Source organism: Trachemys scripta, chromosome 2 (assembly GCF_013100865.1).
Source record: "Trachemys scripta elegans isolate TJP31775 chromosome 2, CAS_Tse_1.0, whole genome shotgun sequence".
NCBI classification, from domain to species: Eukaryota; Metazoa; Chordata; order Testudines; family Emydidae; genus Trachemys; species Trachemys scripta.
The window spans coordinates 281,129,546-281,141,489 of record NC_048299.1 but is presented as its reverse complement, the minus strand read 5'-3'; the positions used below and the strand labels follow the sequence as shown (position 1 = coordinate 281,141,489).

General features: G+C 56.8%; 1 protein-coding gene across 1 annotated transcript in view; it reads right to left on the bottom strand.

Moving 5' to 3' along the window:
• The window catches only part of LOC117871849 (NFX1-type zinc finger-containing protein 1-like), a 44,342-nt gene that overhangs the window by 16,493 nt on the left and 15,905 nt on the right, over window positions 1–11,944 (bottom strand). Inside the window, exons 2-6 of the mRNA XM_034759604.1 lie at window positions 11,513–11,667; window positions 8,486–8,631; window positions 7,923–8,033; window positions 4,147–4,242; window positions 299–2,723 (exon numbers count right to left, since the gene is read on the bottom strand). Coding sequence (XP_034615495.1) covers window positions 299–2,723; window positions 4,147–4,242; window positions 7,923–8,033; window positions 8,486–8,631; window positions 11,513–11,667 — 2,933 coding nt within the window. The remainder of the gene's footprint in view (window positions 1–298; window positions 2,724–4,146; window positions 4,243–7,922; window positions 8,034–8,485; window positions 8,632–11,512; window positions 11,668–11,944) is intronic.

Below are 11,944 nucleotides of genomic sequence, written 5' to 3'. Positions count from 1 at the left end.
GGGTGGGGGCTGGCTGGGCGAGGGGACGGTGAGTCTGGCTGAGGGTGGGGGCTGGGCGGGCGAGGGGGTGGCGAGACCACCTGAGGGTGGGGGCTGGGCGGGCGAGGGGGCGGTGAGTCTGGCTGAGGGTGGGGGCTGGGCGGGCGAGGGGGCGGTGAGTCTGGCTGAGGGTGGGGGCTGGGCGGGCGAGGGGGCGGTGAGTCTGGCTGAGGGTGGGGGCTGGGCGGGCGAGGGGGCGGTGAGTCTGGCTGAGGGTGGGGGCTGGGCAGGCAGCAGGTGGGGGACCCTGGCTGATTGCTGGAGCTGGGCAGAGCTAAGATACTATCCTGTAGACGTGATTCTCGCTCCTGTGCGCTAGCGGGTTCCAGTATTTGATCGTCGGCGATGTTATCCCGAGTGAGAGCGTGGTTTTGCCCCCCAATGGTAGCTCCACACTCGGGGCAGGTGCTCTGCTGCATTGGACGGCCGCATTCCCCAATCGTGTACAAATGGCCCTGAGGGCATCTGTACCAGTGGCCCCTGCCAAATTGCATGGCCTCTGTTACCATGACCCGCTCTGCCTCGGAGAGCTGCAGTCCTGCCGCAGGAAGCCACTCATCAATCTTCTCCAGCACCCTCTGGAGAGATTCCTCCCGACTCTGGGTGAAAGGGTCCTGCTGCTGGAGGACGCCTATGGCTTCATTAGCAAGTGCCACAGCCTCGGGGGATAACGATGCTTGTTTGTTTTCGTAGCCACTCAGCCGCTCAAAGATGTTTCCCAGGTACGATATCCTCTTGATCTCATTCCTGCATTCCCTGAGCTGCTGAGCTGTGAAGGCGTGTCTGTTTCTGCCGATCCAGTGCTCCACGGCCTCAATCTTCCGTTTCAAATTGCGTTCTCTCGCCGCTGTGCACTTCTTCGCTTGTTGCTTCAGTCTGGAGAGACTTGCAAAGAAATTTAGGGAGTTCTCCAAGTCCAGAAGGCTCTGACGGGAGACCGTGTTCAGAATGCTTCTTTCCATACCCGCCCAGGCCACGAGGTCTCTGTCGATGTTCAGCCGAAGGAGCAGTTGCTGCTTTCCAGCTTCAAGTTCTTCCTTGTTTCCCTGAATCTTCAATTTGATCTCCTTGATTTTTTGCTGGATGGCCTTGATCACGTTGTTGTAACGTGTGTTATGCTGGATGGGTGTCGCGCATTTGGGGCACACCTTCAGCTGGACGTGTTGGGCCTGAGCATTGTCTGGCTCACCGTCCATCCAGCGATCCAGGCCCTGCACCTCCAAAATGTGTCCGCAGTCTTCTAAGACAACGAAACGGGCATCCGGCTCGTCCTCGGCCCCAAAGAAAATCTCGGCCAGCTCATCTCTGTGGCACGTGCGACACTTGGGCGGACACGGCTCTCCACAGAGGCCTGCGCAGGGGTGGCTGCATTTGAGTGATTTTTGGCAGGGCTCACTGCAGCGGGGGCGATTGCACGTCTCGGAGCACAGCTGTGTGCACCGGTAGTGCCTGCATTTCCAGGAACAGGGCTGTATGCAGGGAAAACAGATCTCCCCGCATGGCTTATCACAGCGGCTGTGTCTGCACTGGTTGGGGCACTGTCTCTTGCACGGAGGACAGTTCTCAAAACACGATTCCTGGCACTGGTGGGAACACAGAAGGACCCTCGTGCACTTGTTACGGCAGTGGACATGCAGCCTGCCCTGCACGCATTCATAGCAGTTTCCTTTGCAGTGGTGTCCACACTCGAGTTTCTGGTTGCATGTCTCAAGGCAGATCGGAGGCATTTTCTGCTTGTAGCATTCAGTTCTCATTACGTGAGAACAGGGCAGAGTGATGTCAATCATTTCCTTGCACCTGCAGGTGCTGCAGGCTTCCCCACAGCGGCGCGTGCATGGGTGTTTGCATTCCAGAAGCTGCTTGCACGGCTCCTGGCAGAGCCAGTGATCAGCTGGCATGTGACAGGGGACGGTCTGGAGGTGCCCACACTTTGGAATGACTTTTTCCACTTCCACGGAACAAGGTTCGCAAGGTTCCTTGCACTTTCTCGGGCACCTGTGGTTGAGCTCACACAGCTTGGAGCACTGGAACTGACAAACGTACAGGCTGTGATCCCTGTCGTACGGGTGGCAGCGGCGCGTGCAGGGATGGCCGCATTCCAGCCGGATTTGGCACTGGAGCGTGCAGCCTCCGTCAGGGATTTTACTGAAGTCCGAACTCTCCTTCACCACTGTCTTGGTATCGGGGTGATTTTGACACACCAGCGTCAGGCCTTCCCCCGTAAGTTTCTTTCTCTTTAGGAGACGTAGAATATCTTTCCACAGTTTGCTGTTGGAGCCAGCTGCAATGCCAGCTAGGTTTCCAATGCAATAGAAGCCCTTCCTGGCCCGTGAGAGAGCCACACAGAGCCGATTCTTATCCTGGAGGAAACCAATCCTCCCTTCTCTGTTGCTTCGTACCAGCGAGAGAAGAACGATGTCATTCTCCTCCCCTTGAAAGTCATCCACGGCATGGACAGCCACGTCTCCCATGTCCCTGCTCCTCATCAGCGTGCGGATTTTCAGCACCTGGCCGTGGTAGGGAGTCAGAACGGTGACTTGGCTCTCGTGGTATCCCTGATCTAGGAGGTATCTGCTCAGCGAGACCAGGAAGGCAGCCTCAAACCTGTTGCTGTAGCTCTCGGAGTCAGCGCTGTGGCTCTCGGCCGCTGTGTGCTGGATGAAGAAGACACTGCTCTCCACGCCCTGCAGACAGGGAGAGTTGGCACCCTGAGCATTTTTTAAAATGAAGTGACTGCTAATATGTGCATGTTTAACCCAATCTGTAAGCTGTCCCGCCCGAGGCAAAGGAGCTGGGATCCAGTAACCCTCGCTATTCCTTTAACCCCTTTTGTCCCAAAGAGCTTTACAGGTGGTACTAGCTCATTCAGCCGCAGCCGAGGGGAGGGAATGGGCTGCTGTTACTGTGGTCAGCGTCTGAGGTGGTGCTAGAGCAGAAGCGTTTGGCCTCTTTTCTGAGTCCCCCATGAAGCACCTTGCCCACTACTGGCGGCTACAGAACAGGGCACGTTTCCAGGAGCAGTGAAGAGGAATTCCATGCAAAGACTGAACTACCGCTAACCCTCGGGGTAGGCAGGAGAAACTGGTCTAAATATGGGTCACTGGGCTTTGCTGGTGTGCAGCTCATCTCCCATGGAGACGGGTTCAGATCCCACTTCCTGACGCTGCCGGTCACACCTCAGCAGTAGCATAAAATTACAGGTCCGAGGCTTGTTTAAAACCAAGGTGCAGAGGATGAGCACGAAAGAGCCTGTTATCTCTGGGAGGAAGGATAATCTAGTGCTTAGGGCACCCCATGTGTTTATTTTTCCTTCAAAGTGTGTGTGTGTGTGTGTGTGTGTGTGTGTGTGTGTGTGTGTGTGTGTTAGTTAACCATTAAAACTCCCCTTGGCCTCCCCAGCCAGAAGGAAGAGCCCCCCACACCAGACACCTAGGAGCACACACAGAAAAATGACTACGACTGGCTGGAAAAGTTTTGAAATGTCTATTGTTTTGCAGAAATCCTCCCTGAATGGTTAACTGAGGACGTTTCCTTGGTTTCCCTCCAGCTTCCCAAGCAGCCAGAACTTGCTGAACGTGCAAAATCTCCTCGAACAGTGTTTGGGATATTTTTCCCCTGCATTCTCCAGCCAGCCCTACAGCTGAGGATGAGAACAAACCGAAGGAAACAAGCCAGCCGTGGGCAACTCCCCATTCACCGCACCGGGGGGCTGCAGTGCTGCCTAACAGGGCTAAGTGGGGGAGAAAGAGCTGCCTTCACAAATGCCCCAGTCACAGAGTCTCCACCAGCCGGTCCCGTTGGCTTCATCTGGATCCAGAGGAAACCTAGTCTGATAAATGAACTCTGCCTGAGGCGCGCGTGGCAGGCTCCTTCGGTGAGCCAAGGCAGAAGGATGGGAGCAACCAGCCCTGTAGTTGGTTTCTTGCTCTACTGTGGGCTTGTTAACAGCTTCAGTGGGATGCATCTAATACATTAGAATCCCTTTGGTAATAACCACGCCCTCGCTCCCCCCGCCCTCCCCGAACACTCTTGCCCGGGCTGGCAGGTGGCTCCGTCACGTGGCCCAGGCAGACGGATTTCCCAGCTACGGGAAGTGTTTCCACCTACCTTGATCTGTTCGTATTCAGCAACGGCATCGTGGTCTTTGAGCTGTTTGTAAAAGAGCGGCACCAGCAGCTGGGAAATCTCTGGGCGCATGCGGTGCTGTTTGAGACAAGAACGGGACACCCCGCTGAGAGCCACGGTTATTCTTTGGTAACTATTTAAAAAACCTCCCTTGGCCGTGGATTAACCATTTGTTCCACGTTTGTTACAGTTCCGCCTGCTTCGGGCTGGCAGCTGCTAGCCCTTTGATGAAGGGATTGGAGCATTCCTCAAAGGCACCTAGACTGTACGATGGGGCTGATGGGCCTGCATCTAGCAACAAAATCCTAAAGCTGTTCTCACCCCCCACCAGCAGCTGGCACGGGGTACAGCCGCCCTGCTCCGTCTGTCCACCGCTTCTGTTCGCCGGCTGCCAGGTCGGGACGATCGGTGTTACCGAGCCTGTCGGTATGGTAACCGCCGTTCCCTAGACCTAGTGGTTTGTCTGAGTTACAGTATTTATTAGACAGGCCCCAGGGGGTTGCTTGGTGACTGTTGTGGCTGGATGCTCCAACCCTCGTGGAGTCTTGAAATCTGCCTGTTGCAGGGGGGTTGGGAGCGGGGTGTGGCTGTTTTCACCGAGCCAGCCCAGCAGCTCACTAGCCCCCAGGAGTGCGGGGGCTCTAGGATCCCTAGTGCGCCATCTCAGAAGAGGTGATGACGGATTCCCCATCCACTTTCCCATAGCACCGCGGGCGTCAGTTTGGATTCTCTGGGTTTACGAGGAGCTGAGTGAAGCAGTGGGGCCTGTTACCCCCATGATGTGCCAGCTCCTGCTGCCGAGGGGTAACTCATGCACATCCCCTCGGGAGGGGCCTGGGTATGGGCTCATCACCCTTCTAGGACCAAGCGTTACGGCTGGCAGGTGACCTGGGCAGCTGACTCAGACACCAGCGCCAGTGATGTGCAGCGGAGATGCCACTGCCCCCTGGCTAGCCCAAGGCTCGGGGCTGCAGCTGAACTGGAGCTAGATGCTGGGGGGCAGAGGAGGGCACTCGGAAGGACACTTTCCACCAGCTGCGCTGGGCTAGGAGATTCTGTCCCTCCGGGCCTGGGTTAGGGGGAGTGGAGGGGAGCCCCAGACTCTGTCATCCATTCGGGGTCTAAGCTAGGGCAAAGGGGCTCTGCACATGTGTGACGTGGCCCATTCAGCTCCTTGAGATGTTCTCAGACGAAAGAGAACAGCCCCTGGAGACACAAGCGCCAACTCCGTGGGCGCTCCAGGGCTGGAGCGCTTGGGGAGGGGGCGGAACTGGGTGGGAAGAGGCGGAGTGAGGCCTTGGGGGAAGGGGTGGGGTGGGGGTGGGAAGAGGCGGGGCGTGGGGGTGGCTTTGGGGGAAGGGGTGGGGTGGGGGCGGGAAGAGGTGGAATGGGGGTGGGAAGAGGCGGGGCGAGGCCTTGGGGGAAGGGGTCCAATCCCCCGGCACTTTGGAAAGTCGGCGCCTGTGCCTGGAGCTGTACGCAGCCTGACCCAATCGCTCTGCATGCTGTGAACTGCTCCATTCATCCCCGTCGCTGTTCTCTCTCTCGCAGTGCCCTCCCCTCCTGTCACCAGGACAGGCCTAATGGTGGAAGTGGGCATTCGACCTACCACTTAGAGCTGGGCCCAGGGTGGGCAGGGCCCAGGAAACGAGCCGAGGGGACAGAAGCCAAATGCCGGAGCCAGAGGTTTCCACTGGAGCTGGAAGCTAGAGGCAGAGCTGGGGATCGAAGCGAGAATCTGAACCCGGAGGGGGGCAGGGGCAGGAGCAGGGACTGGAACAAGAGCGAGCTCAGCTGGGGGCCAGCAATGCCTTGAGCAGCTGCTGATGTGCTGTGTGGGCCAGGCTTATAAGCAAGGCTGCTAAATCAGCAGGGACACCCGGGGGGAAGGGGGCAAGTGGGGCAATTTGTCCCGGGCCCCGCAAGCCCTGGCCGAGAATCCCTTCCCTGGCTACTCACCCGGCGGTGGTCCGGGTCTTCGGCGGCACTTCGGCCGTGGGCCCTTCAGTCGCGGCGGCATTTCGGGGGCGGGTCCGTCAGTGCTGCCGAAGACGCGGAGCGAGTGAAGGACCCGCCGCCGCAGACTCAGAGCGCCGCCCGGTGAGTACAAGCGCTGCAGAGGATGGCGCCTTTTTTTATGTCCGCTCCCCCACTTTGCCCCAGGCCCCCTGAATCCTCTGGGCGGCCCTGTAAATCAGCAAGGGGCTGTGGCCCCTCTCTCAGTTCCAAGGCAGGGCAGCCGGGCTCATTAACTGCCTAGCAGCCAAGCTGGGGAGTCGGCCAGCGGCTGTCGGAGCTGGGCCGGCCCCTGACAATCGCACTATGCACGTGGGTTTTAGAACAATTTCCGTTGTTGGGTGGGGAGACCTTCACCTGAGGAACCACTTGACCAAATGACCCCAACTTGCGCCACTGACTCGACGCGTGGCCCTGATGTGACACAGCAGCCCTGTGGCAGGGTGGTGGCACCTCTCGAGAGAGTTACACGTGGATTTCCCGTCTAGCAAGGGGACCACGTCTATACACATTCTGCCGTTTGGGGCAGAGTCTCCTTTTCAAATGTATGTTATCGTTTGGACACAGCTTGGTTTTTTGGTAGCAGTTTGTGTGTGTGGGGGGGGGGGGGGAGACATGGATTGAGATTTGCAATGAGTTTTTTTTTTTCCAGTGTCCCACATTCCTTCAGACCCCTTTTCCAAGGAAGTTCAGCACTTTGATGGGTTGAAATCAGTGTGGGGGCAAACCCTTGGTTTGTGTAGACTGGATGAGTTAGTGCAGAAATTGCAGTGTATTTTCTGCATGTTTCTCTCGTGATACCCCTAAGATACAGGTCTGACTGAGGCCTGTATCCTGGTGCCACATCAGCCACTGGGCTCCTTATACTCGTCCTTACGATAGGGCTCTCGGTTACGGATGCCTGTCCTGATGCGTCATTAATGAGCGTCACAGCTACTTGCTTTTCTTTGATCACACTCAGTCCCGTTGTTCAGGAAATGGGTGAAGCGCATGCGGCCTGGTTACATTATTCTAATGCTGCTGCTGGCTGGACACTTGTCTTCCTTCTCTTTAATTAATGCTAGTTCCCTTGACAACGCTTCTGACCTAAACTCCAAGTCTGCCTGTGGATTTCCGAGCACTTAGGAAAACTGGCTGTTGAACAGAAAGCAAGTCACAACCTTAACTATGGTGATGCTGCTGCCCCCCCAGGATTTGGGCCCCTAAGTGCCCAGTTGCTCAAAGGGGCTGAGCCCCGAGCAGCTCCCAGTGACTTCAGTTAGCGTGGCCCTTGCTCAGCACTTTCAATAACCCAGACGCTTATTTCAGTGCTCACAAGCAGGCCCCGGACATGGGAAATTCTGGCCATAGTTCATGTTGTGCCCATCAGCTGCGTTGGTGAAACACATATTTTGTCAATACTGCCCGGGGAGGAGCCCAAGGCCTCCCAGTGCGTGTGGGGTCCTGGCTTGGTGTCCGTTCAGCTACTCGCCGCTATTCCCCACCCCGACACCGTTTGCCCTCCCCAGAGTTGTGCCACAGAGTGAGGATCTTGCGGAAACCGTCTGCGTTCGTAACCAGGCCAGTGCTCTCAGAGGCTCTGCAGGCAGACGGGGATGATACATTGTCACTGTACAACCTTCCCACCAGCAACCGGAGAGGGTCACCAGCGGCTGCGAGCAGGTACCCCTGCCACAGGGAGGGGCGTGGAGAGCCATCGGTGCAGCCAGACCCCTCCCAGAGGCATGGACAGCATCACTCACCTGATAGAGCAGCTGCACATAGGGGATCTGATTATTTATCATGCGCTCGAACAGGGAGATGCCGAGGAAATACTTCTTCTCCAAGGTGTAATCGGCGGGTTTGGGCCGCAGCTGGAAAACACGGAGCCAATTCTGGGTGCTGCACACACAGGACACGCAGCGCTCGGCCATTGGGAAGGGGCTGGATTTTGATATCGGTGACCAGGTTCCAGGAGGGCAAAGCTACAAGGGAGCTGCGGAGCTTTAATCTCCTCCGCGCCTGGATCAGCTCGAAGGAAGCAGCAGCTGTCACACCGTTCCCCTTTCATAGCTCCGCAAACACACAAACTCCGCCCTCGGCCCCTCCCAGCCACCGATCTCCTGTAACGGGCCGACCTGCCAAGGGACGTATGTCCTACCTCACAGAGGGCTGTGCCATTTCAGCAGTGCCATGGGGAGTGTGCCTGGGAGCAGTGCCAGGGGAAAGGAGCGGTCCCTTTGGGCAGCAAGGGAAGCCTGGGATAGGTGTAGCAGGACGTGCACTAGGGCGGATGGGCTTGGGAGGCTGGTTTTGTTGCATTTACCTGCTGGTGATCTCCAATCAGGATGAGGTGCTTGCAGGCCGGCGTGAGGCAGGTTAGAACGTGAGCTTCCAGGATCTCTGCTGCCTCTTCCACAATCACAGTGTGGGGCTGGATTTTCTGCAAGAGCTTTCGGTACTTGGCAGCCCCTAGGAGCAATGAACAAGCAGGGTGAGCACGTGGGGAGAGGGCAGCGTGGCACAGGTGGGAATTCCCGCTGTGGCATGGACATGCGCTGCCCGGTGGGTGCCCTGGTGTAACGATGTGGCCTCTGGAGGGACACTACTGAGAGTTTCAATTCAGGACAAATTGCTTAGAACAGGGCAGTTACAGTCCAAGGCTGGGGTTCCTTTACAAACTAAGGCAAACCAAACCAGCCAGACCGAGGGGACTTTGGTCTCACCCCACTGGCTAACCAGAAGTCACACAAGCAATTCCCTCAGACACTTCAGTTTCCCAGTATCACCACCAGCACTGCTCCTTATGGGGACAAATGGTTATGAAAACCAATACCCCAGTAAAAGAAAAAAGGTTCTTCCGATCCCAAAGGACCAAGCCCCAGACCCAGGTCAATATACCAGTCAGATCTTACCCACAAATCACTCTGTTACCAATCCTTTAGAATCTAAAATCTAAAGGTTTATTCATAAAAGGAAAAAGATCTAGATGAGAGCTAGAATTAGTTACATGGAATCAATTACATACAAAGTTCTTGGTTCAGGCTTGTAGCAATGATGGAACAAACTGCAGGTTAAAATCAAGTCTCTGGAGTATGTCCAGAGAAGTTACTAGATCGCAGGGCCGGGTTCTCAGGGGGGACTTGAATCACCCCAATATCTGCTGGGAGAGCAATACAGCGGTGCACAGACAATCCAGGAAGGAAGTTTTTGGAAAGTGTAGGGGACAATTTCCTGGTGCAAGTGCTGGAGGCACCAACGAGGGGCCGAGCTCTTCTAGACCTGCTGCTCACAAACAGGGAAGAATTAGTAGGGGAAGCAAACGTGGATGAGAACCTGGGAGGCAGTGACCATGAGATGGTCGAGTTCAGGATCCTGACACAAGGAAGAAAGGAGAGCAGTAGAATACGGACCCTGGACTTCAGAAAAGCAGACTTCGACTCCCTCAGGGAACTGATGGGCAGGATCCCCTGGGAGAATAACATGAAGGGCAAAGGGGTCCAGGAGAGCTGGCTGTATTTTAAAGAATCCTTACTGAGGTTGCAGGAACAAACCATCCCGATGTGTAGAAAGAATAGTAAATATGGCAGGCGACCAGCTTGGCTAAACGGTGAAATCCTTGCTGATCTTAAACACAAAAAAGAAGCTTACAAGAAGTGGAAGATTGGACAAATGACCAGGGAGGAGTATAAAAATATTGCTCAGGCATGCAGGAGTGAAATCAGGAAGGCCAAATCCCACTTGGAGTTGCAGCTAGCAAGAGATGTTAAGAGTAACAAGAAGGGTTTCGTCAGGTATGTTAGCAACAAGAAGAAAGTCAAGGAAAGTGTGGGCCCCTTCCTGAATGAGGGAGGCAACCTAGTGACAGAGGATGTGGAAAAAGCTGATGTACTCAATGATTTTTTTGCCTCTGTCTTCACGAACAAGGTCAGCTCCCAGACTGCTGCACTGGGCAGCACAGCATGGGGAGAAGGTGACCAGCCCTCTGTGGAGAAAGAACTGGTTCGGGACTATTTAGAAAAGCTGGACGAGGGGCCATGGGGCTTTGTGCTTTTCACACCTTCTGTGGTCCCAAGCGTGTGTCTGCCCCGCAGCAGGGGAGTCACTGGAATCAGTTAACAGATGTCAGGCCTGGACCAGCTCCTGTTGATGGCGGTGTGAGAGCCTCATTCCTGGAGCTCGGGGGCCCTCCGCCAGCACAGGCTTGTGAGGGGGCAGGGCGGTCTGTCCGAGGGCAGGGCCTCCTCCCGAGGGACGCTCCTTCGAGGCAGAGCTCGGGCAGTTTGCTTTTTGCTCACCTTGGGGAGACGGGGCAGGGCAGAGCCTCTTGGTCGAAGCACTAACTTGAACGAACTGGCCTGCGCTGTTCAAATTCTGTCCCTCTCAGCACGGCCCAGCTCCCCGGCTGGCTCTGGCGTCTGGCCCACAGACCCCGTACAAGCTGGGTCTAGGCGGAGACCTGCCCTGCCGGGGCCTCCAGTGCACACAGACCCAGCCCCCGTCAGTGCAGTAGTAACCCCCAGTTCCCTTTGCAGGGGTCGCGTTCTTCAGCCACCATCCCCCTCCCTGCCTTGAAATCCCTTCGCAAGAGGCAATTTCTCTAGGAGGATTGAAACCTTCAGCCACTTCTGCACGTCCAGCACCAAGCTGTAGAATGGCTGCCACCTCCAAGCCACTCCAGTAGGCCCACAAGAAGAACATAACGGCCGCACTGGGCCACACTATCCTGTCGTCCAACAGCCAAGCCCCTGTGCTGTCCCCAGGCCTGACCTTCCTGCCCCCTCCCCTCCTGTGTCAGGCCGTGGCTCTCCCTTGCTGACCCCCCATTTAGACTGGAGGCTCTCTGGAGCAGGGATTATGTTGCTAGTTTATTCTGGTGCCGGGTGCCGCCTGGTTTGGACCTGTCTGAGGGGCTGTGCAGAAATTAACACATTTTGGGGTGATTTTTCATGACGTACCTGCCTCTCGTAAGACTGCAACAAACAGGTACAATTAGGGACCCTCTCCCCCAACGCATTGTGTAATGTATGGCCAGCCCGACTTGAAAAATAACAGCAGCGTGTGGGTCCCTTGCCAGGATTACTGGGGGTCTCACTTCATCCTTTCCCTGCCACTGGGGGCCTCGGACACCGGTGCCCCTCGGGGTTTGCTGCCTGTGGCACACGCCAGCCGGTTCTCCTGCTCTCCTTCCGGGAGCTGGGTTTAGTGAGCGGGCGTGGCTGGGGATACACGGAAGCAGAGCAGACGATCTGCTGGTCCCATCTGACCTTACGCTCCGTGGCTGCGAACCTCTGTCCGTGGCTGAGGCTGTCTCCGGTTGTGCAGGGTGGGGAGCAGCTGCGAGCGTTCTCACCTGTTGTCGTCATGCCAATGACCCGGCTTCGTTTCAGCACCCACAGGTCCTCCTGGAAGGTCAGCTCCGCTAGCTGGGCTGCCTTCTTCTCATACTCCTTCAGCTTCTCCACCAGCGTCTCCTTCAGCTCACGCTCGTAAGCCAGCATCCACCTCCTGGGTGCAGAGTGCAGGGGGTGGAAACAGGACCAGCCCTCCCGCAGTGACTCCCGGGGCCGTGGTAGCCCAGTGGTCAGTGTGTGACGCACCCCCCCCGCCCGCTCCACGGAGCGCCGTCCGGCTCAGCCAGGCAGCCTCACGTTCCCGCAGGACTCAGAGCGAGGGTGCAGCTCGGGCTGGCTCCGGCCAGGCTTGTCCAGCCGCGTGCGGCAGGGTGCGACTCACAGGCCGTGCCTGGCCCCGCAGAGTGAGTCAGGACCTGGCCCCTGCTCCC